Here is a 23,532-nt window from a genome sequence, read left to right on the forward strand (position 1 = left end):
GTCAAACACGAGGCAGCCACGCCCGAAAGTATACCCTGCTGTATACCCTGCTGTATTGTAGTTCAGTTGTAGTGTTTGTCAACATGTAAACTACATCTATCTCTATGTAATCTCATGTGACATGACATGTGTCTTTTATGTCTCATGTGAAGCACTTGCCAGTTTTTTCCCCTCTCTGCACGCACGCACACACACACACACACACACACACACACACACGTGAAACCTAAACTGTGCCCCCCCCCCTTCCGTGTTCTTATGAAACATTCAGAGTCCCAGTTGAGTGGACACGTGTTCACCCTTTAGTGGACAAGCCCTTGAATGTCTATGTGTTTCACATCAGTCATGTCTAGGCTCATGTTACTCTTTTGATGTCACTTGAGGAAATGACTGGCAGAGAGGAAAGACGGGTAAGAGGAGAGAGAGAGAGAGAGAGAGAGAGAGAGAGAGAGAGAGAGAGAGAGAGAGGGGTTGATGAAGGGAAAAGTACAGAATTAAGAGAAGAGGAGTAAAGAAGAGAGTACAAAAGGAGGAAGAAGAGGAAGAAGAACCAAAAGGAGAGATACAAAAGTTTAGTAAAAGGAAAAGGTAAACATAGGAGTCATAGAGTCATTTCCTTATCTTAAAATTTAACAGGCCTGGGTTGTCAAATCTGAACTCCAACTGCGATGTTCTTCCCAGCGCACTGATGGATTGCTTGTTTCGCTGTGTGCTGTTTTATGTTGTTTTAAAAAACAAACATATAACTCAAACATATTTCTAATAGCATCATTTGAATTGCTTCCCATAAAGCTCCAGCTGAATTATAACAACTTGAGTGTAAACGTGGTTTGTTTCATTAATATTTCATTACCTTATACCAACAATATGCAGTTTTATATTGTTGCTAATATTGTATTAAACAAACATTAACTACACGTTAACATATCATCTTTTACTAGGAATCCCTGATGTCCTTTTAGATATAGGATATATTCATATATCTGTATATGTTCATCTTACATATTTGAGGTGTTTGCTTTCACAAAAAACACATAGAAATGCTCTGTAATATCCTGCTGTCCTCAGCCAAAATCATCACTTGTGGAAAAATCCATGTACCTGACGTTAAGACAGCAGCTGCAGGACTTAAACCAATTTAACTTGATTTCCAGACTATTTACAGTATCTCCCTTCCCCTCACGGACAAACACGCACACACACTCACACACAACCATACACGTACGTCTTCGACTGCAGTCTCATTTCACAGTCTGCTCTTTACCTACCCAGAACCCCCCTGGAGGGATTTAGTAAATAGAAAGCTAGTTTGTACTTTCCATTAGAGCCTAATTCTATTACGCAGTTGGCTCTTATCGATCCGAACATTCAGAGAGACATGCAAGAAAAGTAGCAAGTGGAGCACAGCGGAGGCCACTAAGGTTTGAGGGTGGAGGCGGGAAAAGGTGGGAGTGGGGGGGGGGGGGGGGGGGGGGGGGTTTGGTTGGGGCATGAACAAAAAAAAAAAAAGAAATAGAAGGGATGAGGACGAGGGGAAACAGATATAAGAAAAGAAGGAGCGAGATTTATCTGCCCCCAACTGTAAAACATGTCACACTTGATAGCCATTGCACAAGCACTCAATATCATTTTATCTTGTATATTTCTAAGCAATACTGTGCACGTGTGTGTGTGTGTGTGTGTGTGTGTTCTCATGCCCCAACATTATGCGTACACACTCCCTGTGTGGGTGAATGGAGAGCCACGACACACTGATTCAGATTGACAGCATGCATATCATTTGAACAGTGCAGGGACCTGAAGGAGCCTGACACACATGAACAAGCACACGCACAGACGTGTACGCACACATACGCACACACACACACACCGGGGCCGGGATAGGACGGTGACCACAGCACGGCTGGTGCGGGAGGCAAGAGGCAGGCAAGATATGAAAACCCGTATCTGAACGAGAAGCCGGGGGAATGCGTGCGATACGGTGGAGAGATTGGATTTGTTTGTGTGTTGATGTTTCAACCCCAGGAAGTTCGTCACCATGTGGTCACACCTGACTCACCCTTCCTGAGGGGTCGAGTGTTCGCAAAACCCTGAGAAAAAAAAAAAGGGAGAGATTATGGGGGCACATTTCTTCAGAGACGGCGGTAGATGGAGGGTGAGAGAGAGAGAGAGAAAGGTGGCGGCGACAGCGAGGCAACAGAGCGGATAAAGGGAGAGATGAGTTCAGAGAGGGGTGGGTGGGGGGGTGGGGAGGGAGATAGAGGAGGGAGATGTACAATCGTGAACATACAAAAATACGACAGTCATCTCCGCTGCCTGGACTAAAGAGACGATTATCAGATAGCTGTCCAGTCTGTCGGAAGTAACACACAAAGACAGGTCCTGACCAAATATAGACTCAGTGACCACAAACTATTGTAAGAGGAGGACATTTTTTTTTTAAAAGCACATGCCGACCCAGAGCGAGGATTGAACAGGAGTATAAAGAATACACATTTAGATCCCTGTTTCCCAAACCTTTTTTTTTCTTTCGGGGACCCACTTTTTGAAAATGGCAAACCACAGTGACCCAGTTCACAATAGGCCTTATCTATAAATCATGAGAAGAGCAAATTCGTGCATAAAAGAATGTTCCATTCGAGCATTTGTACTGCCGTCGCACATCACTTTGTATTATCTTCAATCGGTAAACCATTCATTGTAAAGAGATATTCGTGAATTACAACTGCGTTTAAAAAAAACATATCCACGTTTTAATACTAAATGAGAACAAAAAAATGCATTTAGCTGCAGTCCACAGGCTAGTTCATTCTTTTCATTTCCTCTCATCAGTATAACAAACAGAAAGTAAGCTAGAATCAATGTTAAACGTGTTTTTTTTAGAACAATACGAACTTTCAGGCTCCCTCATGTGGTCCAAAGGTGTACTGCAGATATAAAATATTAGACTATGGAAGAAGTTCTGCAAATTTATTTGGCATCCAGAATGAGATTTCCTGCGGCCCACCGCATTTAGAGAATCATCCAAAAAGTATCATCCAAAAAGTACTGCGAGTAAAACCTAAATTTCCTCACGAACTCGATACAAATCCTCTCACAGCTTGCTTCACAGGAACACAGGAGTCTGTCACATACGCTCGCTGAGCGTGCGTGCACCTAAATACACACTCGCTATAGTGAATATAATAATACAAAAGGATGGAAGCGACTTTAACGAATAAAAGCAACTGGGAGATAACGGAAAGCATCTTTATGCAAGCTGCTATAGACAAAGCAAGCCAACTTTGGACTAAACAGATGGGCGAGAGGATGTCAAAGAACATTCAGCTTGAAACTCTCCCAGTGTTTACAGTCGATGGTGAGGAAACTAACAAGGCGGCTATCTCGATCAACACCACGGACGGCGGAGCTTATGGTTTCCTTTGCTTCATTTATCGCCGATGCACACCCACAATCACAGTGCGTTTCTTGTCAGCTCCGTCACCGTAGTTTTGTCATTTAGAACAATGTTTCATCTGACAGCTCTGTTCTCACAACGTCTGAAGACAACAACAACAAAAAAGTTTCTGGAGGCCTCTTCTTTTATTCCTGAACTGTTAGAATGAGTAGAACTCGTTTTTCCCTGCATGGGTGAGGAGTGTGTTGTTGCTTTTCAAATATGAATCATCGAAACTCCCACTATTTAGCCCACAATTTAGTTGATGTTAAGGGTACATCAAAACTCCCAGCATGTTTGGTGACTGTGGGTACCAACATTAAAAATAATCACTGATAAATGTAACTCTCTTCAGCATCAAGTTTGCTTACACTATAATAGATACGCATCTTAATTCACTGCTATCAGGAGGTGGACAGAAATATAGCATTGAGTCTGTGCTGTCCTAGTTTATGGGGCCATTAAATGCAAATTCTGTATTAGGGTGAACTTGGCATTTGATTTATGAAGGCGCGTCCTGAATATGACTCACTGCATGCTTTCTAGGAGGTAAATTTATGCTCCCATTGGATTGCACATCGATGTAGATCAATGTATTGTAATGGACGCTTGACTTAGAAACCCATTATTTCTATGCTGCGGTCTCTGGCCCAAATTCTATTTCGAATTTAGGGATTTAGTGGACACATTTATCCAAAGTGACTTTGTAAAATGAGTGAACGTTCCTCAGGCATCAACAGGGGACGCTGGCAGATAAGTCGATGTGTTGTGAAAAACTGGTACATTTAAGAAAAGTTAATCATCAGAGGTGAAAGATCAAAACGCTAAATGCTCAGTAAAGCACACATGTCTATCGCTGTGTTTACCGTATAAGCCTGCAGGGATTTGTCTGAGCAGCCAGGTCTGTTCTTTCTGCCACACGCCCTGAAGGTTGGAATTAAGCAAAACAAGAGCAAACATTCACTTTCACCCTGCAACGTCAAAAGAGTTTGACATTTTGGAATTCAACGTCTGGTAATACGGATCCGTTTTTCAGATAATGCGAGATATTCACATATTCTCAGTTCAGCCTGCAGCATCAAACCAGCGGTGCTGATGTTTTTGGGCTTTACGGCGATGAGCTTCATTCCAGCCCAGGAGACAACAAGGTGAGTGACTTGCGCACAAGGTGTGTGAGGTGCATTACAAATCTGGTTGGAGGTTATAGGCAATTAACTCTGCATCATAGTAGCAGTCTCCCTCGCTGTCTTTGTCTCACACACACACAGTACAGTATGTTTATGCAGACACGGAGATTGCACAGTAACTGCTTAACTTGAATCCCCAAAAATGAGATTGACATATCGCATGTTCAGTGATGATGTAACTCAAAATGCTCTATGTGCCTGAACTATTTCACTCACTCAGGTTTGATAACATTAGCTTTCAAATATGACCCAGATATGTGCAAGGGCTGACACTTGATGTTTGAAAAGGGCTTACTCTGTGTAAAAGGTCACCTGTGCTGCTGTGCATACACGCTGTGCATACACGCTGCACACACACACACACACACACACACACAGTGTAACTATCATAGGGCAGGTTGGTGACAGTGTACTCTCCAAGCTGTCAGCGCCATTCTGCGGTTTGTCCGGGACAAAGTTCCCTTTGGGCTTTCACCTCTGCGGACTGAGTGGTACATTGCATTCCCCACAAATACAGAAGCAACTACAGAAGCCAATTAAATGCAAACATGCATTTGGGTTTTTTTATGTTCACATTTGGACAAAACCTAAAAAAATGTAACCTTTAATGTCACCAAACCTAAAAGAATGTAGCCATTAGTGTCCCCAAATGGAGATAAGTGTGCAATAGAGCTCTCTCCGTCTGACAGATATTTATAGATCTATAACATTTTATGTGGTACTTCTTGTCTGAGAATCAAGCTTTGTGTCGGGGTCACAGCTCAGCTCAGGTTGTAGCAGCCGCAGGGCACAACCGAAGAATATCAATGTCAGTCATGCCATTTTGAATATCACGTTGCATGTGCAGATCTGCACTGAGCAGAACATTCTTCATCAGAAACGTATAGTAATAACCAGAACATATTCTGATTGCGCAACAAAACGTAGACGGTGAACAATACATTTGAGAAAAGGCCTGTCCAACAATACATCCCTTTTCCGTAGACAAAAATGCACGACCATAAACAAAACGTGCTGAGGACGGCGGTGGCGATATTATTAAGCTGCTACATAAATAAAATAACCTGCCACTTCAACAACAGAGTGAAGTATCACCAAGGCGGCCAACAGGGAGATGTAGAGAGGATATAAACTTGACACCCGCTGCCCACAGACTCACACTTCAATACAAAAAAAAAAAAAGAGCAACACACAAAACAGTGAGTTACGATTATCACGCCGTCAGTTGTTTTTCTCACCTGTCTGAAAGTCATCCTGGGACGAGTTTTGTCCTCAATGTGCAACACGTTACACTTCTGTGCTCGTCCATTCTCAGTCTCTCTGTCCCAGTAGAACCAGACCACACAGTGTCTCTGTGTCCCAGTAGAACCAGACCACACAGTCTCTCTGTGTCCCAGTAGAACCAGACCACACAGTCTCTCTGTGTCCCAGAAGAACCAGACCACACAGTCTCTCTGTGTCCCAGTAGAACCAGACCACACAGTCTCTCTGTGTCCCAGTAGAACCAGTCCACACAGTCTCTCTGTGTCCCAGAAGAACCAGTCCACACAGTCTCTCTGCACTGCAGCAGAAAGGCATTCACACACCTATCAGAAGTTGAATAGTCCTCAGCGGACTTAGCCCGCACTGGAAGATCCACCATGAGCACGTTAGCATTCAATGTTAGCTCGTCCCGACATGCACCATCATGGGTGTGTTGGATTTGGGTCACTAGGCGAGCTCGCCGGGTTAGCGGAGGCCGTTTGACTTGTCTTACTGAGACTCACAGCCGTTACCACCTACAGTGAGCCAGCGAGCACCAAAGCACTGAAACGGTCCTTTTCTTATATGAATGACGTCATCCATAATTTTATTGCAATATGTTTTTTTTTTTTTGTTCTGTTCACTCACTGTAAGCCCTGGTGCACCCTCCCCCCCCCCCCCCCCCTTTCCCACCACCAAATACAGATATAGCCTCGCACAACATGAAATTAAAGAATGAAAAGTGTAACGATTAAAGTCATACTAAAAAGCTATCAGGTGCAGTCAACCTAATACCTTGGTATGATAAACGTTGCTCTGCGAAGATTGTACAAGTGACAAAAAATGTTTGTGATAATCACACAAAATGTTTGTTTTATATGTTTGTTTGACACTCTATTTACAACCTCTCTTGATTCAATTTGATGTTGCACAATCTAATCATCCACCACCACACTCCTCATTCTGATCTTAATAAACCAAACATCTGACCATGACCATACAACCCTTACCCACCTCCATCCACACACAAGGAACTCACACTTAATGTACATGTGTTTGTCTGTTGTTCTTGTTGTTTTTACTGCTTGCCTTTGTGTTTGGGACTTGATTTTCAGTTCTCTTTGGGGACAACTCACACACAAGCCCACCCACATCTCTGTCTTCTTCTGCACAGCTTGCTATGTATCTTTGTTTTCATTTGATGGTTTCTTTACACATATATAAACACCAATCTTCATCCACTCTCCCCCGGGGTAACATGTCCACCATGCTGTACCCAACAGGTTATGTATTCATGTTGCTAAGATAAAACCTTATGAGGTGGCCACGCAGAACATGAATCCAGGACCGCAGTCAGCTCAGGGCGGGCCCACGCACATCTCAATGTGTGGCTGATAGCTTCGGTGCAGAAATCTGGAGTCATGCTGGCGCTAAATATAGACAAAGGTTTTATGTAAGCTGAGGTGAATCATTGCATTCCACACATTTCAGCACATTTATTCACACACACGGAATAAGTGACACGGCACAGGTAAAGGAAACACGGGCATGTGTTAAACATCCGCAGTGCTCATCACATGAAATAGATTTAGAGAATTGACGGCACAGCATAGGCATGCTGTCTGCCTGCTGAAATCCCACACATACATGTGTGTGTGTGTGTGTGTGTGTTTCTCCAGGGCCTATGAGACAGTTGATTTGAATGTGTTAATCAAAGCCCTAACGTGATTGATTGGATGTGTGTGGAAGGGCTGGAGGGTTGTCCTTCACATAGGCATCCCAGTGTCAAAGCAAACAGCACACACACACACACACACACACACACTTAATCACAGAAGGACGGAGCCCATGTAAGCGTGTGAAACAGTGGAGCACAGGTTTGTGTCTCTCCCCTCCTTTGACATTCACTGGCTCACGCACACCACCATACTATTTGTTTCATTATCAGTATGAGCACAGTGAACAAAGGAGTCAGGGGTAGAGGTGAGTATCGAGCCTCGCTCAAAATATCTGAGTGGATGCAGAACGAGCACAAACACACTAGTACACTACCGACACAGCCCTGGATATTGATCTCGTCTGCCACAAAATAATGAAGAGGGGAAGTGTTAAAATGAGTTATTTCCAATTAAGAGTGCGGGAAGAGGGATGGGTTTACAGCTGAGGAATGACTGAGAGAGAGAGGGAGAATGAGAGAGACGAGTTGTCAGAGAAAGGCAGAGAGGAAGAAAAGAATCAGCAGGGGAAGATGGAGGAACGGGAAAGATGTTGGAAACAGGAAAAGAAGAGCAGATTTGTTTGAGGCGCGAAGAATTGAGGGGAAGAGAAGAAGGGGAGGAAAGCATGAGTGAGAAAGAAAGAGATACAGGGAGTGGAGAATAAAAAAAAGAGGAGAAGGACTGAATTGTGGTCATCATGGCAACCAAATCACCTTCTCCTCCTCCTCCTCCTCCTCCTCCTTAGAGCACCTTTGACACTGCCGGGTAGCTTCAGAGCACTGATAACCTCTCTATCTCACACACACACACACACACCGGAGTGTCTTGGAGAAACCTGCATGTCAGACTGACCATATGCATCAAAGCCACAGACACACTCGCGTGTCACTGCTGTTAATGGGTCCTGACAAACAGAAGAAAGGGAAAGGTCATCCTGCATGATTCCCTCAGCCTTTGTCTGGAAGGATCAGAGCATGGGAACCTGTTCTTCACCTCCACTTTTCCATCCATCTCTCCTAAAATCAGCCTCACACACATTGCCCTCTGTTACATCAGATTAGATTAAGATGATACTTACGAGTCTCTCAAACACACACACACACACACACACACATAAAAAGGGTGTCTGGTTGAAAGGACTGCAGAGATTTATGCCCTTGATCTGATTTTCATGTCCATCTCTGTGCCATCACATGCATGTCGGACACGTTGTGCTGGTCAGCCAGAGATAGACAGACAACTGTCAGATCGTAGGATTTTGGTTGAAGATATCGCTTGACTTTCTTCTTCACAGGCTTCAGTCGGACCGTCGTTGCAAGATCACAGGAAGTCATTCGGGTTCTTTTAATGTTGTATATCTATGTCATTTTTAAGACGGTCAAAAATGAATGCAAAAGGTCAAATCAATGTGGAATCCTAAGTTCTGACGGCAGCTGATGGCAGAAAAAGTGGTCAGACAATTTCTGCATACACAAACAATGTGTCTGTGAATTCCACCCTGTGAAATGATCACTTTAATGTTGGAACAAATGTGTGAACTGAAACATTTTCCCCAACGTCTTTAAAGTAAATTGCATTAATATAGCAACGGCGCCATCTTCTGGCTAACATGGCTACGTTTCTTTTATATATTTCATTCATTTGACTTTGGTGAGGTACAGAAACAGAATCTATTTACGGAATAAGAAAGGGAACCAAGATTAGGCCTTGCTGAATCATTGAAGATTTCCATCCAAACTGTGATAAAATTGGCTTTATAGCTTGAGGATTCGTGTCTCGTTCACTGTGAACATCTGCTGGTGAAAAGAATTCATAGCAGGGAAACCGTGAACTCATCCCTCATGCCTTCATAAGCTCCTCTATACTGATGAAGACTGCTCTTTGATAGGAGGTGGGATGTAGTCTCAGTCAATGTTGATACTAATTATGAATCTAAAACATGATAGTCTTCTTATGGGCGACGAGTAATCGTTGTGCATCAGTTCATAGCCAGTTGGTGTGAAGGTTTCAAATACAATGATCTTAAATGACAGAGTGCAGCAATAACTGTGTTTCACAAATATTATAATAGTATTTTTGCCGGCCAATGACGGGGCTTGTTGATAGATACTGTGCTTGTTGAAGGAGTCACAAAAGTCCATGTTTATCAAGTCCGTGCTTTAATACATGTTGTAAAGGCAAGCGTTACACTCAGTTATAAATCTGGAATGTGTGGGAGGGAAAACAAGAAAGCATGCCGAATTTCAAAGCACCTTGAAGAACAGTGGATCACATCTTAAGTAGAACTTCTCGACTAAACGAACTGCAAACTGCAAAGCAAATAACAGTCAGATGACATTGGCTTGGGACTACTCGTGTTTCGCTTTGCTTTTCAGTCGGTAGCTCTGTTTACTGTATGCGTTTCTTTGGGTACATGTGAGTATTATGACCCCTGTACATGTCTGACTTATCTAGCCGACACATGTCAACAAGCTCAATTCTTGCGTAGTACATTGTATGATAAACACGTAAGGCACTACTGATACCACATGACATTTGAGATCTTAAAAGCTGGGGCTATATATGCGACCTGATACTACACTAATTGAAAAAGTGAATTTCAATCCAAAATTCCGGGGAGGGTGGAGGTTTACTTGATCTCGAAGCTCGTGATGCGAACCTCTCCATCGAAGCTGATGTACGAGTACTTCTCTGCACCCATGCGGTTGGGGAAGTGGATCTTGGAGCCATCTGATAAAGTCACCTGGAACTCTGTCGGGGTGAATTCAATGACGATCTAGATGGTGGGATGTGAGCAAGAGAGAGAGAGAGAGTGAGCTGCATGCTCTACCATATCAAAGTAAATACCTGATCTGATGGAAAAATAAAGATAAAGCTCTCACAGAACTCTGTAAGTCCATAAATTGGCGCTCAAATAACTAAAGTTATCAGAGGTACAGTGACACATTTTCCAACAGAGGTCACTAACAGACAGAGAGAGGCATAGCACGTACCTCCAGACACACACACACACACACACACACACACACACACACACAGATGAGCTCCCACCTTGAACTCCTCTCCCTGGTTGAAAGGAAAGCCTCCCTCACGGTACTCCTCGCACCAGCTGCCGTTCTGGTAAGAGTTGCAGACCACAGCATTCTCGTCTCCGTGGGCGTTGAAACGAGGGTTGATATGCATCGTGATCTCCTGCTCATTAGGGCCAATATTTAATGCAAAACTACGGCAGAAAAGAAACAAAAAGATGCATTACTTTCAATCAAAATGGCTGCTTCTATTTTAAAATGTGTAAGAAGACACAAACTATTGGGGCAAACTCAGCAGTTGCGTGGGTGCTCTTCTCATCTGCTAACCATTATCTTCATCAACCCGACATTACTGAATGGAAGTTTAGAGGTAGTCACTGATTATAACTGATTACAGTTTCCACCTCCAGCTCTGTTTGAGAGTACATACAGTAAAGACTGGCCCTCGTGTTGAGTTCATTTCACAGGGAAAATTGAACAAGAAAATTGAACAAGTTGAACAAGAAAGTAGAAGAAGAAGAAGAACAGGAACGAAACACAGAAGAAGACGTCTCATTGGCCTCAGCCGCTTTTATCATTAGTACTTACTTTGTAGCATCAGGCTTGGGGACTCCAACAACTGTCAGGGTCTGCCCGACCTTGAAGGACATGCTCTTTATGATCATACCCTGTGGAAAAAAACAGGGGGAGGATAGTCACACAGTACGTTATTGTGTGGAAACACTACTGGATTTTTACTACATCCAATCATTATTGCAGCTTCAGGCAATGAACAGCACCAGCAGTAGCTTCAGCCAACTCTCCAATCCTCACTTCATCCTTAGAAATAACACAACATGTGTTTTCAATTATACTCCCATCAGCCAACTGGTCAAAGATTCCAGCTCTTTCCTGTCCTACCGTTGCCAAGGCCCTTTTCCTCTACACAGAATTTGGCAGAGGCTAAAAATGTTGAGAAATGATAGGGGACGGCCGTTAAACTGAGTAATATTTTCCTGTATATACGGTGGAAAAAAAGGCCGAGCACAGCAGAAAACCTCAGCTCGGTTGCTGCTGTACATGTGGCAGGGGAATACTGTGTTGAGCCACGATTAGGAAATTACACTTGAGCAATCTATTATCTGGTTATGAAACACAGAACGCCAATGTTTAACATTCTGTCACTTTGTCAAACAATGTATCTGGGGAACTGTTAACTGTCACCAGGGAAACAGGTACAAATATAGCAGCCCTATGTGGGTTTATAATTCTTCCCAATATAGTTAAAGTAGAAGTTTATGAGATAATGGATGAAATCTGAGCAGTGAGACGGCCTGAAGATCTTAACATTTCGCAATCATGTATCTTCTGGTAACAGAAAATGATTAAACACAAATATAGAGTTTTTTTAATTGTGATTTTTACTAGATAGAGAATTGCGATTCACCACGGCCTTTCAGAGGTTGATCTAAGCCAAATTTCCAGGGAATAGTAGCAAGAATTGTAACAACTTGTGTGAGTTTTATGCACTGCAGCTGTTGGAAAAAGAAACCACAGTTTATTTAGTAGATAAAGTTCAGGTTCAGAATGATGAAGTGATATTGTTCACCCGAACACCACTTTAAATAATCCCTCTATAGGTGGATATTGTGCCATGTTGCTGCCGGTTTGTTGATTCTGGCGGAACTTGAGAGAATATATCTGGAATAAAACCAAAAACTGTATTTGAATGATCAACCAAACCATGAAATGAAAGGGAAGCTGAAGGGATAGAATGACATACGACATTCTTTCCATGTTAGAGTCCAACTGTTAAGTGTGTGTGTTTATAACACATGGCACTGGGGCTTGAGCTGTGTGGGGATGGGCTGAGGTCAAAGCTGGCAGTCTCCCTGCATTTCTCCATATACACCGCTGTCTAAAGGAATCTGAATGTTGCATTGTATAAGACATGCCAATTCATTACACTTCTGAGTGACCGAATCTAACTACCAACTGACTCGAAACACAACTAAGTATGTACACAAAACACATCCAGAAATAAAGACATTATGAATGATTTAACTCTAATATAATCAGTTATAGTTATTCTGCTGGAATTTCTATAATACAAATACAAAATGAGACACTCCCTGATAGAATCAGATGAAAAAAACCCTCCTCATGACCACTTCTGCCTTTTTCACTTTAAGAGGTAAACTTGAGAACTACAGCGTGGCCGCATCAATTCTTGACTCTACATGATGACTTCATTTCATTATATCCTTTAATGTGATTTAAACCCACTGACCCCACCTCGCTGTGCCCTTTCCAATCACATGTTTACCCCTGTATCCAGCAAAAAGCCAGAATGATACAGGGCCTTATTGTATTCTGCTGAGTTTATGACTACCAAGAGACCAGAATGCATTGCTGGATGTGTTCAGCTGAGACGGAGAAAATTGGAATGAAATGGACAAAATGTTAGAAAGCGTTTCAGTTCCAGTGTAATACACTTACTGCAGGAAGATTGTGCCAACTTAAACAGCTGACTTATTTCCAATGCATTCGCTGCTTGTGTTAGTCGACTAATGTGTGCTCTGTCGAGAATACTTTGACCATAAAAGGCAATCTAAGAAGCCCAGACCTCTCAAAAGGAAAAAGAAAGCAGCTAAAATGATGTGCAATGAGCTGGTTTAGTTAAAGCATAATAGTTCAGCTGGTTCAGTGACTGTGTGTGAACCAGCTGTCAGTGCCACTTATAAAGCAGGAGCCGACAGTGCTCGTCTATCTGACTCACAAGATTATCAGAACAGAGTAGAAGCAGTGCAGGCGCACAATAAGCGGTGTCAAAGTGTTACTTACTTTATTCATCTTTGCAGATGTAGTCACTCAAGTCGGGTTGAGAAGAAGTGAGAGTGGTGCAGGGCCTTGACTCACTGCACCCTCAGCAGGCTATATACAGAGTGGGAGGTTCCTTCAACCTGAGTGACACTTTCAAGCAGCGAATACAAGCAGGCCACCGGAGACCATCGACCAATGACTTCAAAGTGTTGTTATAGTCTGTAAATAACTATTTTAGTGCTTAACAAATGATTGCAGACCTTAGTGACGTGAGGATAATTAGTGATTTGTTGACATCAGACTGTTATATTGTAAACTGGTGGTCTGGAGTCTGACTGTGAGAGGGTAAACTAGAGTGACAGACAAAAATAGAAATGCATTGGTTGCTGGGGAGACAACTAAATATTTGGCACAGCTAATAGCTTTAATGCGCACTTACTGTATATAGCTTACGGTGGGATCAAATGGCCGCATTTGAGACCAGTCGGGCCTGCTGCATAAATCAACCTCAGTTTCGAGGGAAAGAGGCCAAAGGGAAATGTTGAAACCGAGTCAAAATCCTCACAATGATCTGAATCTCTGACTCACAGCCAGCAACAGGCAATAGTCTCACCAGCTGACACACAAGTGACACAGCTGCTGTGACTCAATGAGAGAATGGGGCACACACACTGACACTGCAGTGTGATACAACATAATGTCGTTTAGATTAAAACCACCAGGAGCAACTGTCACAGTGGACTTAGGGGGAGATCTTTCAGTTTTATGAATGTAGGAGGGTTTGGTCACCTCAAGGGTTAAATAAAAGTATCTCTCTCTTTCACACACACACACACACACACACACACACACACACACACACGCACACAGATTATATTATGTATGTGGTTGCAGTTTTCACTGTAAACACATCTGTGAGAGGAATCTGAGGGAACGAAGTCTGTACAATCATGTCTGCTTGTTAACACACTGACGACCTGCTGATTACTAACAACACATCTGCTTTTACATTCTGCTCACATGACAAACAAGCTCACTCTCTCACAGTCACTCAGCAAACATCCACCAGATAGTAGAGCTTAATGTAATGGTTGCTCTCTTTAGGTACACGGTGTATCTGGGAAGCTACATCAAGGAGACTTGGGTGCATCAGAAGTTCACTGTGGCACAAACATGTTATTTTTTGTCTTGCCCCAAGACCCAGTCTTAAGACAGTCAGCAGATCTATTCACACAGAGACCTTTCACATAAACAGAGGATGAACACACACACACACACACACACACACACACACACACACACACACACACACACACACACGCACAATACAATCATTGTTTGTATTGCTGTATATGGCAATAAAAGTATTGATTATCACACTGTACTAAAGTGAATCTGCATTAATACCCTTTGCTATTAAACAATATGTACCTAATGTATGCCCTGCAAGTAATACTACCTCAGTGAAAGTTCCTTTGCGTAGCAGCTCTCTCTATTAGTTGTTATACTTTGAGAGTTATATGATCGGTATGGTGTCTGAAGTTGACCTGAGGTGAAGTGGACAGTTGACCTGAGTGTATTTAAAAACACGAGTGTTCCCTGCCCTCCAGTGGCCACAGTGAGGGACTGCAACTCTGCATGAATTTGATGGCTGAAACATGGTGCAATGTTACCATCTCTGTTAACAGGGTTTTCAGTCATGCTTATCCAGCTCTCACACTTTACTAAGAGGAAGGCGTCAGCAAACTTTGTTGTTAACCTTCCAACGTGCTTGAAAAATAAAGATCACACATTTTAGACCTAAACAATGATTGAACCTCATTACTGTAGGGAACAATGTCACAGAGAGATCTGTTCCTGTGTCTAGATACTCTGATAAAGACGTTTAGAATAGAGACGAGCTTTAAGTGTGAGAGCTGTTTACAGACATCCCTCCCTCTTTACTGAGCATTAGCAGGATGATGAAATTACATTGACTGAGAAGTAACTTATTGGGGAATTCGAATTCAATAAATTCAATTTTATCGAAAAATAAATTTTTGATAAAAAACACATTTTTTTATAATAATTAAGTCATAAGTATTCCCCAGTATGACATTTAAATGGATGAAATGTACCTTACTACTGTGGAAAGTGTTTCAACTTTGGTTAACCATTCATGTCATGAGATTTTGGCTAGAATTAAGAATACAATTTACTTTATATGACAATGGTGCATGCTGTGACTTATTTATTTCACTATTAAGATAAACAGTACAGTGGTGTCCCTGGGGCAGTGTCATGTTATATGAATTATGTCCACAGAAGTAACTACATTTTACAACACAGCTAGTCAGAGGCAAAGGTGAATAAGAGACTGCCTCCCTGATGCAACCCTGTGTAATCTTCTTATGGGCATAATGTAACACCAGTGTAATGTGTAATGTGACCCCTCAAAACAAGCCTGATGGCCGTTTCTGTCATACAGGTCTTAAAAGTTACTTTAAGTACCTTAAAATAGGTCTGTGGCCTGATGCTGTTTACTTTATTATTGCTAATAGGCATTGTTTTTTTGGTAGTGCGAGGTGATTACCTATTATTTCATTATATTATTTCATTATTTCATTTCACTGATTTGGATAAAAAACATTAATTGTTTTAGTTGTCAACTTATGTCAAACTATTTTAAACTTGTATGTCCTATGAAACTGTCACAAAACTTCAATAAGGCTAAGCTTAGCCTTATTGAAGCCTTATCTCACATTTCCAGAACAGGGAAATATATATTTAAATGAATGCAAATTTTTCATGCCCTGATCATTATTTACCCCAATACTGAACTACAGCATCTATTTATGTTGTATTTGTAATCATTACATAACTCTAGTACAAGAGTATTACACTGTGATTGCAGCATTGCACAAACTGCTCAATGAGGGCCCGGTCCACCATGTAATTATATGAACGACCCCCTCACTGGTATTGGTCCACTGCTAATATATTCACATTCACTTTAATACTATTGGTGAACAGGAAGTAAAGAAGGCATGTACACAGGCTAACCCATTCCTACCGTATTAATATTGATAAGGTGGGGGCAATTTACTTTCAGCTGGCTTGAATGTACACTGACGGCATATAAATAGGCGGCACGTCGTTGTAATGTGAGCATAAGTGAGGTGTAACAGTTTGACGTCACGCTATCTACCGTACCTGTCTGTGGCGTAGCTAACAGACCTTGTGTTTGACGTTCGAGCTTTGCGGTGGACTCTCCAGCGTGTACGCGTGTTTTGTTTTTTGTGCCGGCCGTCATCACAACAGCTTGACATTTATCACTCTGCAAGGCTGGCGTAGAAGATGGCATCAATGGCAGCGGCGCACGAGCCAGGTATACTAAGCCCAGGCTCCATACCGCTGCTGGCTGATGCTTTAGTCCCCGCGAGTATATTCGCTCCTGACCGGGGAGGATGTGGGGACGACGCCGGGGACGAGTGCTTCGACGACGGGGACATGATGAACGGCGAGCTCGAGGACCGCGGGGTTGACTTCACCAACAAGGTAAGAGCGAGGCCCCGCAGTGCTAACTACATGGCCAAGCGAACGTTAGTAAACGTCAGTTAGCTGAATGAATGAATGAAAAACAAAAGATACGCGTTTCTTGCATGTAATAGAGCTTTATAGTTAACAAACATAAGTTGCACCAAAATGTAACCACTGATTACTTAGTAATTGCACACGTCTGACTATCGCTGCTCGGGGTATCGCTTTTGCTGACGTTGAAGTGGCTAGCTGTGGCTAACGCTAGCCCCAGCTGATGCTTGAACGCGCACGTTATCGCTGCTTATCAGTCGAAACACACTGTACCATATGCTACCGCAACATGTCTCTGGCTGACCGTATCTGGGGATGGTGCAACTGTCTAAAGAAGGGCAAAGAAAGAAAAGAAAACGTGCCAGACTTTGTTGTCAAACAAACCATAATATTGTCATCTTGACATGGTGCAACACAACACAGGCTGATGTAACACAAGGCAACGAGATAGTGGTCAGGCTAGCCTGCTGGACCACGAGCAGCAATAATGCCTATATGATCAATACATTAAAACAAGTATTATATTTTGAACTATTAAAAGTAGCTATAAATCAGTGACAATTACATAATAACCTCGCACTACCAAAAAAAAGCCTATTAGCAATAATAAAGAAAACAGCATCAGGCCACATACCTATTTTAAGTTACTTAAAGTACATATAAGACCTGTTAAACCTGTATGACAGTAATGACAATCAGGCGTGTGTCGAAGGGTCACATTACACATTACAATGGTGTTACATTACCCATAAGCAGATTACACAGGGTTGCATCAGGGAGGGAGCCTCTTGTCCACCTTTGACTCCTGTCAATGCTGTCGGTTTGTGTCTGCCTCTCATGAGCTGTGTTGTTTACTTTGATTTTCTTCTGGCACAATCATACTGAACCGTGATATTCTTCAGTAACACCGTCAATTTACTTTAACATGTTTTAGCATATTCTGTGCTATTAATAACACAGTCATAACTAGGGATTTTTCAGGGACATCTCTCTGTACCACTTTTCTTAATAGTGAAATAAAAAAGTGACAGCATGCATCATTCGCATGGGAAGTTGTCTTAATTGTAGCAATAATATGATGTCAATAACTAAGTGATACCGGACCCCTGGACACAAGTTATTTCATTCATGAAGAACTCCATCCTGTAATTTGTGTGTGTGTATGAAACATGAAACTCACTGTACACTACAGCCAACCTTATTAAGTCCATAGCACTGGGTTCACATGTAACCTTGAGGTGTTTCATGGGAAGAGAGGCAGCTGTGTTTGTGTGTGGAGAGCAGCTTTTGAACTTACCATTCCCTCTAGCTTTAGCCTACTTTCTACTGTGGCTGACATTCTGAAGAGTTGGGCAAATTGCCCCCGAGTGTTGCTTCCTTTTGAAGTCCGGTCACTGTCTCTCATGAAAAGCAACCACATCTGGTGCTATCTCCAAAAACGTCCTAACAGTTCGCGACTGTCACTGATTGTAACTCATTGCATAAAGGATTTGCTTTGATCAAACATTTATCGTAGAACAACCATCCATAACTCATAACTCCAACAACTCTGTTTCCTTCCCACATGCACAAACCCAATAGCTGGCACTTGTTAGCCCAAATGGAGAGCAGTATGACTCGTTACTCCGCCAGCTACGGGACAGAATGGAGGAGGGATGTGGAGAGACCATCTACGTGGTTGGAATGGGCTCAGGTGAGAAAACACAGACACCTTTCTCCCTATTCTTCCAGTCAATCTGTGCCAAAGCACTTTACTAAACTTGTTTACTTCCCTCTTGTTCCCCCTCGTGGTAGACGGTAGTGACTGGGGTCTGGATGAGAAGGACATGGAGGCTTCAGCGGCCACGGTGCGCTCTATGTGTGAGCAAGTGGATGCTGACCTCATTACTCTCCGAGAGCGTAATGAGGCTGCCGGTTTGGTGTGCGACTACCTGATCCGCCGGCGTGTGGGTGAGCTGGACTTCCTGGAGGTCAGGTGGGTGGTCAGAGATTAGAATAGAAAAGGTTTATTATCGTTATAATCAAGTAGCACTCACAGCCCCTATTGCTATGATGATAGTTCCTCTCTTTTTTCACTCCATTGGCTACCAGGAAGTCAGAAAGTAATGCCTTCCTGCTACAGTTTTTTGGTGATATTTGAATACTCCTCTACCCCTTAGGGTTGCAGTCGTGGGTAACGTGGATGCCGGTAAGAGTACTCTGCTGGGAGTGTTAACGCACGGGGAGCTGGACAATGGCAGGGGCTTTGCCCGCCAAAAGCTCTTCAGACACAAACACGAGATGGAGAGTGGCAGGACCAGCAGTGTGGGCAACGATATCCTGGGGTTTGACCAGGAGGGACAGGTGAGGGCTAGAGAGGTGACAGAGCAGAGAAGCAAGTTATCGATATGACTGAGCTTAGTGCCACACAGCGAGGCTTTCATTCTGAATAACATATTAACCGTATACGAGTAGGAGAAGCAGGCTTATCTTTAGAAGAAGGAGCAAAGGTAACAGGAATGTAGAGGATGGCATCCAGGGAAGAGAGAAGTGACTGTAAGGTGGCACCAGCTAATATATCACATAACCACCATTAATGCATCATAAGTTAGAGTTACGGTACTCTGGCTCGGGAGTTTTTCTGACAGCACTGGGTACTGGTTATTTAGCCGTTATAGTACTTAATACAACCAGGAGAGAGATGGGAAACAAAAAAAATCATGCTTATTGTATGAGCACATGAGACAGTAGGAATGATGTGGATACAACTCCGTCTGTCTGGCCCTAGGTGGTAAACAAACCAGATAGTCATGGAGGAAGCCTGGACTGGACCAAGATCTGTGAGAAGTCCTCCAAGGTTATCACCTTCATAGACCTGGCTGGCCATGAGAAATACCTCAAGACCACGGTGTTTGGGATGACCGGACACCTGCCTGACTTCTGCATGCTCATGGTGAGAAGGTTTCGTCTGTGTGTGTGTGTGTGTGAATGAGAGCAGTAGGAAATTAGCATCATGCTAATAACTATCACGAATGGGTGCCATATATTTAAAAACCTATTGCTATGTAAATATATACACACGCATGAAACATTTCTACTTTGAATTCAACCGTGTTTTGTCTACCGTGTCCACAATGTGCAACAAATGTTTCTTTTAATAAGATATAAACAAAAGCTGTTTCTTCACCAGGTGGGCAGCAATGCAGGCATCGTGGGGATGACCAAAGAGCACCTGGGCCTGGCCTTAGCCCTCAACGTGCCTGTGTTTGTGGTGGTGACCAAGATAGACATGTGTCCAGCCAACATCCTGCAAGGTCAGTCCTGTGGAGCTATAACTCTGTATGAATATGTTTCACTTTTACGTCGCAACAATAGGAGCAGCCGAGGAGGTATGCCTCAATATGCGGTTATCTTTTTACTGTCATGTCTCAAAGTTGCGCCACGCGTCGTATTGTAATTTGTCATTTTTATACGTTTTCGATAATTGTTGCGGCCTTGCTTTGCTCGTAACAGAGACATTGAAGCTGCTCCAGAGGTTGCTGAAGTCCCCCGGCTGCAGGAAGATCCCCGTCCTGGTACAGAACAAGGACGACGTCATAGTCACGGCTTCAAACTTCAGTTCGGAGAGGTACCGAGTCTGTCCTAGCCGGATTCAGAGTACGCTGTACAACGCTCCTTTATAACCTGTGTGTGTGTGTGTTGTGCCACCCCCCCCCACCCCACCCCAGGATGTGTCCCATCTTCCAGATCTCCAATGTGTCTGGAGAGAACATGGACATGCTCAAGATGTTTCTCAACCTGCTCTCCTCCAGGACGTCCTACCGTGACGACCAGCCCGCTGAGTTTCAGATAGACGACACCTACTCTGTACCGGTACTGTCCATTAAATAGCGCTTATCACTCAATGCATTTTATATGACCCGCACCATGCTGTCTAAACAGCCGGCTGTGTTCTGTTTACGTCTCAGGGAGTGGGAACAGTAGTATCAGGAACAACTTTACGCGGACTCATACGTCTGAATGATACAATGCTACTAGGGCCAGACCCCCTGGGCAGCTTCATCCCCATTGCTGTGAAATCAATCCACCGCAAGAGAATGCCCGTGAAGGAGGTCAGAGGGGGCCAGACAGCCTCATTTGCCCTCAAAAAGGTAGGAAGGGAAAAATCTCCCTCAGCAGCATCTAGGGGGGGAATTTGGGACTGCTTTGTTTGTTTTGTTTTGTTATAATGAATTAATTAACTGCTCAAACCATGTACAGTATTAATGTTTTTGGTTGTGAATCTTGAGAAATGATGGTACAACAGTGTTAAAACGTTTTCTTTGTTCCCCTGTCTGTGTCTTCTGTCATCTTCACCCCTCCTGTTGCACAACTCTTTGAGTAGATCAAGCGCTCGTCCATAAGAAAAGGCATGGTGATGGTTTCCCCAAAGTTGTGCCCGCAGGCTACCTGGGAGTTTGAGGCTGAGATCCTGGTGCTGCATCACCCAACTACGATATCCCCCAGATACCAGGCCATGGGTGGGTTGCAATGCAATCTGCAGCCTCCCTCTGGCTCAATATCTGAGTCAGCTGTAAAATATAGAGACATCTATCTAACAGCTCTGCACTCATATTTTGGGCGGCCATGTTCACGGTTGGAAAGTAACAGAAGCGAAGGGAACGAGGAAGTGTTAGAGCGACATCGCGCTCCACAGCTGAGAGTAGTGCTGTGTAGTTCTTCCTCATACCAATTAGTCACTGGGAAGCGGAAGAACAACTGTTTAGCAACAGAGCTCCAGCAACACCGAGGACATCAGTAACAACTGCAGGCGTTTTTCACACTATACACCCGACTCAGAAAGATTTTTTTCTTTTAGCAATAAGTGTATGTGGTTAATTTGGTGATTCATTGTTCCCCTTGCAGTATGCATAGAGTCATTATTCCCTGTTTCTTTTTTTCCTCCCCCACCACTCAGTCCACTGTGGCAGCATTAGGCAGACAGCCACCATCTTGTCCATGAACAGAGACTGCTTACGGACAGGCGACAAGGCTTCAGTCCACTTCCGCTTCATCAAAACCCCCGAGTACCTGCACTGCGACCAGAGGCTGGTGTTCAGGGAGGGACGCACCAAGGCTGTGGGTACCATCACCAAGGTAACGCACAAGGACTTATGCTGACACTGCGATATGACTGAACACGAGGATGGGGACACTGTAGTAGTTCAGAGATATGTATTTCCCCCATTACAATGATCTGCCAGTGCCTAAAGCCCTAATTATTAAACAGAATCATTTTCAGGACATTATCTGAAATGCTGATGGCCAATTTCCACAGAAAGGCTCCATTTACAAAGATCTTTCATTACATTTAACTTAGAAAGAAGACTATAACCATCTTATATACCCAAGATATTTTCACTCGGCATTTAAGAGTCGGTTAAAGACCAGAAGAAGCATTTTTTAAATCCCGAGTAGCTGATTCTCCTTCTTTTTTTTTTATCTCGTTGAGACTCAAATATTGACTCTTATTCTTTTCAGCTGTTGCAATCCACCAATAACTTACCGTCCAATTCCAAACCTCCACAAATCAAAATGCAGTCCACAAAGAAGGCACCGCCGCGAAAAGAGGACGGCACCACGGCAACCGATGATGAGGCAGCAACAATAGCACAGTCAGCAGGCCCAAACGCAACACAACCGGTGAGACACAAGTCAACAAAATAGTTATTTTATGAAGTGCGGTCGTATTTTCTTGTGTTTCTTTGGATTTCCTGTGTACTTTCCCTAACGTTGCTGCTCTAACTGCTCTGTGTCCTCCTCCCTTTTGTCTTGCAATATCTTTTCCACCACTCAACACTTTGATTTCATCTTCTTTCATCCTGAACTGTAACTGTCGCGCCACGTCACTCCTTCACACTCTCTCTCCCCCCCCCCCCCCCCCTTTGCTTGCGTGGCTGGCTTCCTAAGGGAGAGGGAGATGAAGAGCCTCAGATAAAAGAGGGCAACAAAGAGAACAAGGTAAAATGAGTCGAGTCAAAGGAACAAGAATAGCGGAGGACCCCGAAAAGGGGAGATTGTGTTTTTCTAAGCAAGATAGTCGAGTTCATAGCTTGATAATTTTGGAGTGATTCAAGTTTTCTGATATTGGAGGTGCCTCGTCAAGTGTTTCTTGTTATCTCTCCCTCGCAGCCAAAGACTGGAGGAGGCGGCAGGAGACGGGGCGGCCAGAGGCACAAAGGGAAAGGCCAGAACAGCAGCACCAACTCCACGGCGGCTCCCTCCTCAGGAACAGGAGGTTCCTAAACTGCCCTCCTGCAAAAGCTCCCTCTCTGCCATCCTCTCTGCCATCGCTCCACAAGTGTCTTCATCCCACAAACCATGAAGGACAGACATGTTTGGAGCAAGACACTCCTTAGTCTTATCACTCCTTGCCTTTTCACACCAGGTCCTCCATTATTTATTTTTTAAAAGGGAACACAAAGGTGTACGTCCCAAACCAAAAAAAAACACCTTTAATGCATTTTAACGTCAGCTGCCTTTTACTCTTTTGAATGGTTCGGGTGATGGAAAGCAGTGTGGTTTGAGGT

The 23,532-nt window shown here is 43.4% G+C and overlaps 2 protein-coding genes across 2 annotated transcripts; one reads left to right on the forward strand and one right to left on the reverse strand.

Moving 5' to 3' along the window:
- Positions 1 to 9,725: 9,725 nt before the first annotated feature.
- On the reverse strand, positions 9,726 to 13,551 carry lgals2a (lectin, galactoside-binding, soluble, 2a). Its single transcript, XM_079177852.1, has 4 exons — positions 13,436 to 13,551; positions 11,201 to 11,280; positions 10,635 to 10,806; positions 9,726 to 10,359 (listed from the first exon to the last, which is right to left on the reverse strand). The coding sequence occupies exons 1-4, from the start codon at positions 13,442 to 13,444 to the stop codon at positions 10,213 to 10,215; spliced, it is 408 nt and encodes a 135-aa protein (XP_079033978.1). The 5' UTR covers positions 13,445 to 13,551; the 3' UTR covers positions 9,726 to 10,212.
- A 3,002-nt stretch (positions 13,552 to 16,553) lies between these two features.
- gtpbp1 (GTP binding protein 1) lies at positions 16,554 to 23,273 on the forward strand. Its single transcript, XM_079177233.1, has 13 exons — positions 16,554 to 16,951; positions 18,566 to 18,677; positions 18,779 to 18,959; positions 19,144 to 19,327; positions 19,752 to 19,916; positions 20,154 to 20,277; positions 20,477 to 20,591; positions 20,692 to 20,836; positions 20,932 to 21,114; positions 21,348 to 21,483; positions 21,921 to 22,099; positions 22,484 to 22,645; positions 23,135 to 23,273. Exons 1-13 carry the CDS (start codon positions 16,751 to 16,753, stop codon positions 23,246 to 23,248), a joined length of 2,001 nt encoding a protein of 666 aa, XP_079033359.1. The 5' UTR covers positions 16,554 to 16,750; the 3' UTR covers positions 23,249 to 23,273.
- Positions 23,274 to 23,532: the final 259 nt, after the last annotated feature.

Source organism: Pholis gunnellus (genome assembly GCF_910591455.1).
Source record: "Pholis gunnellus genome assembly, chromosome: 17".
Lineage (NCBI taxonomy): Eukaryota > Metazoa > Chordata > Actinopteri > Perciformes > Pholidae > Pholis > Pholis gunnellus.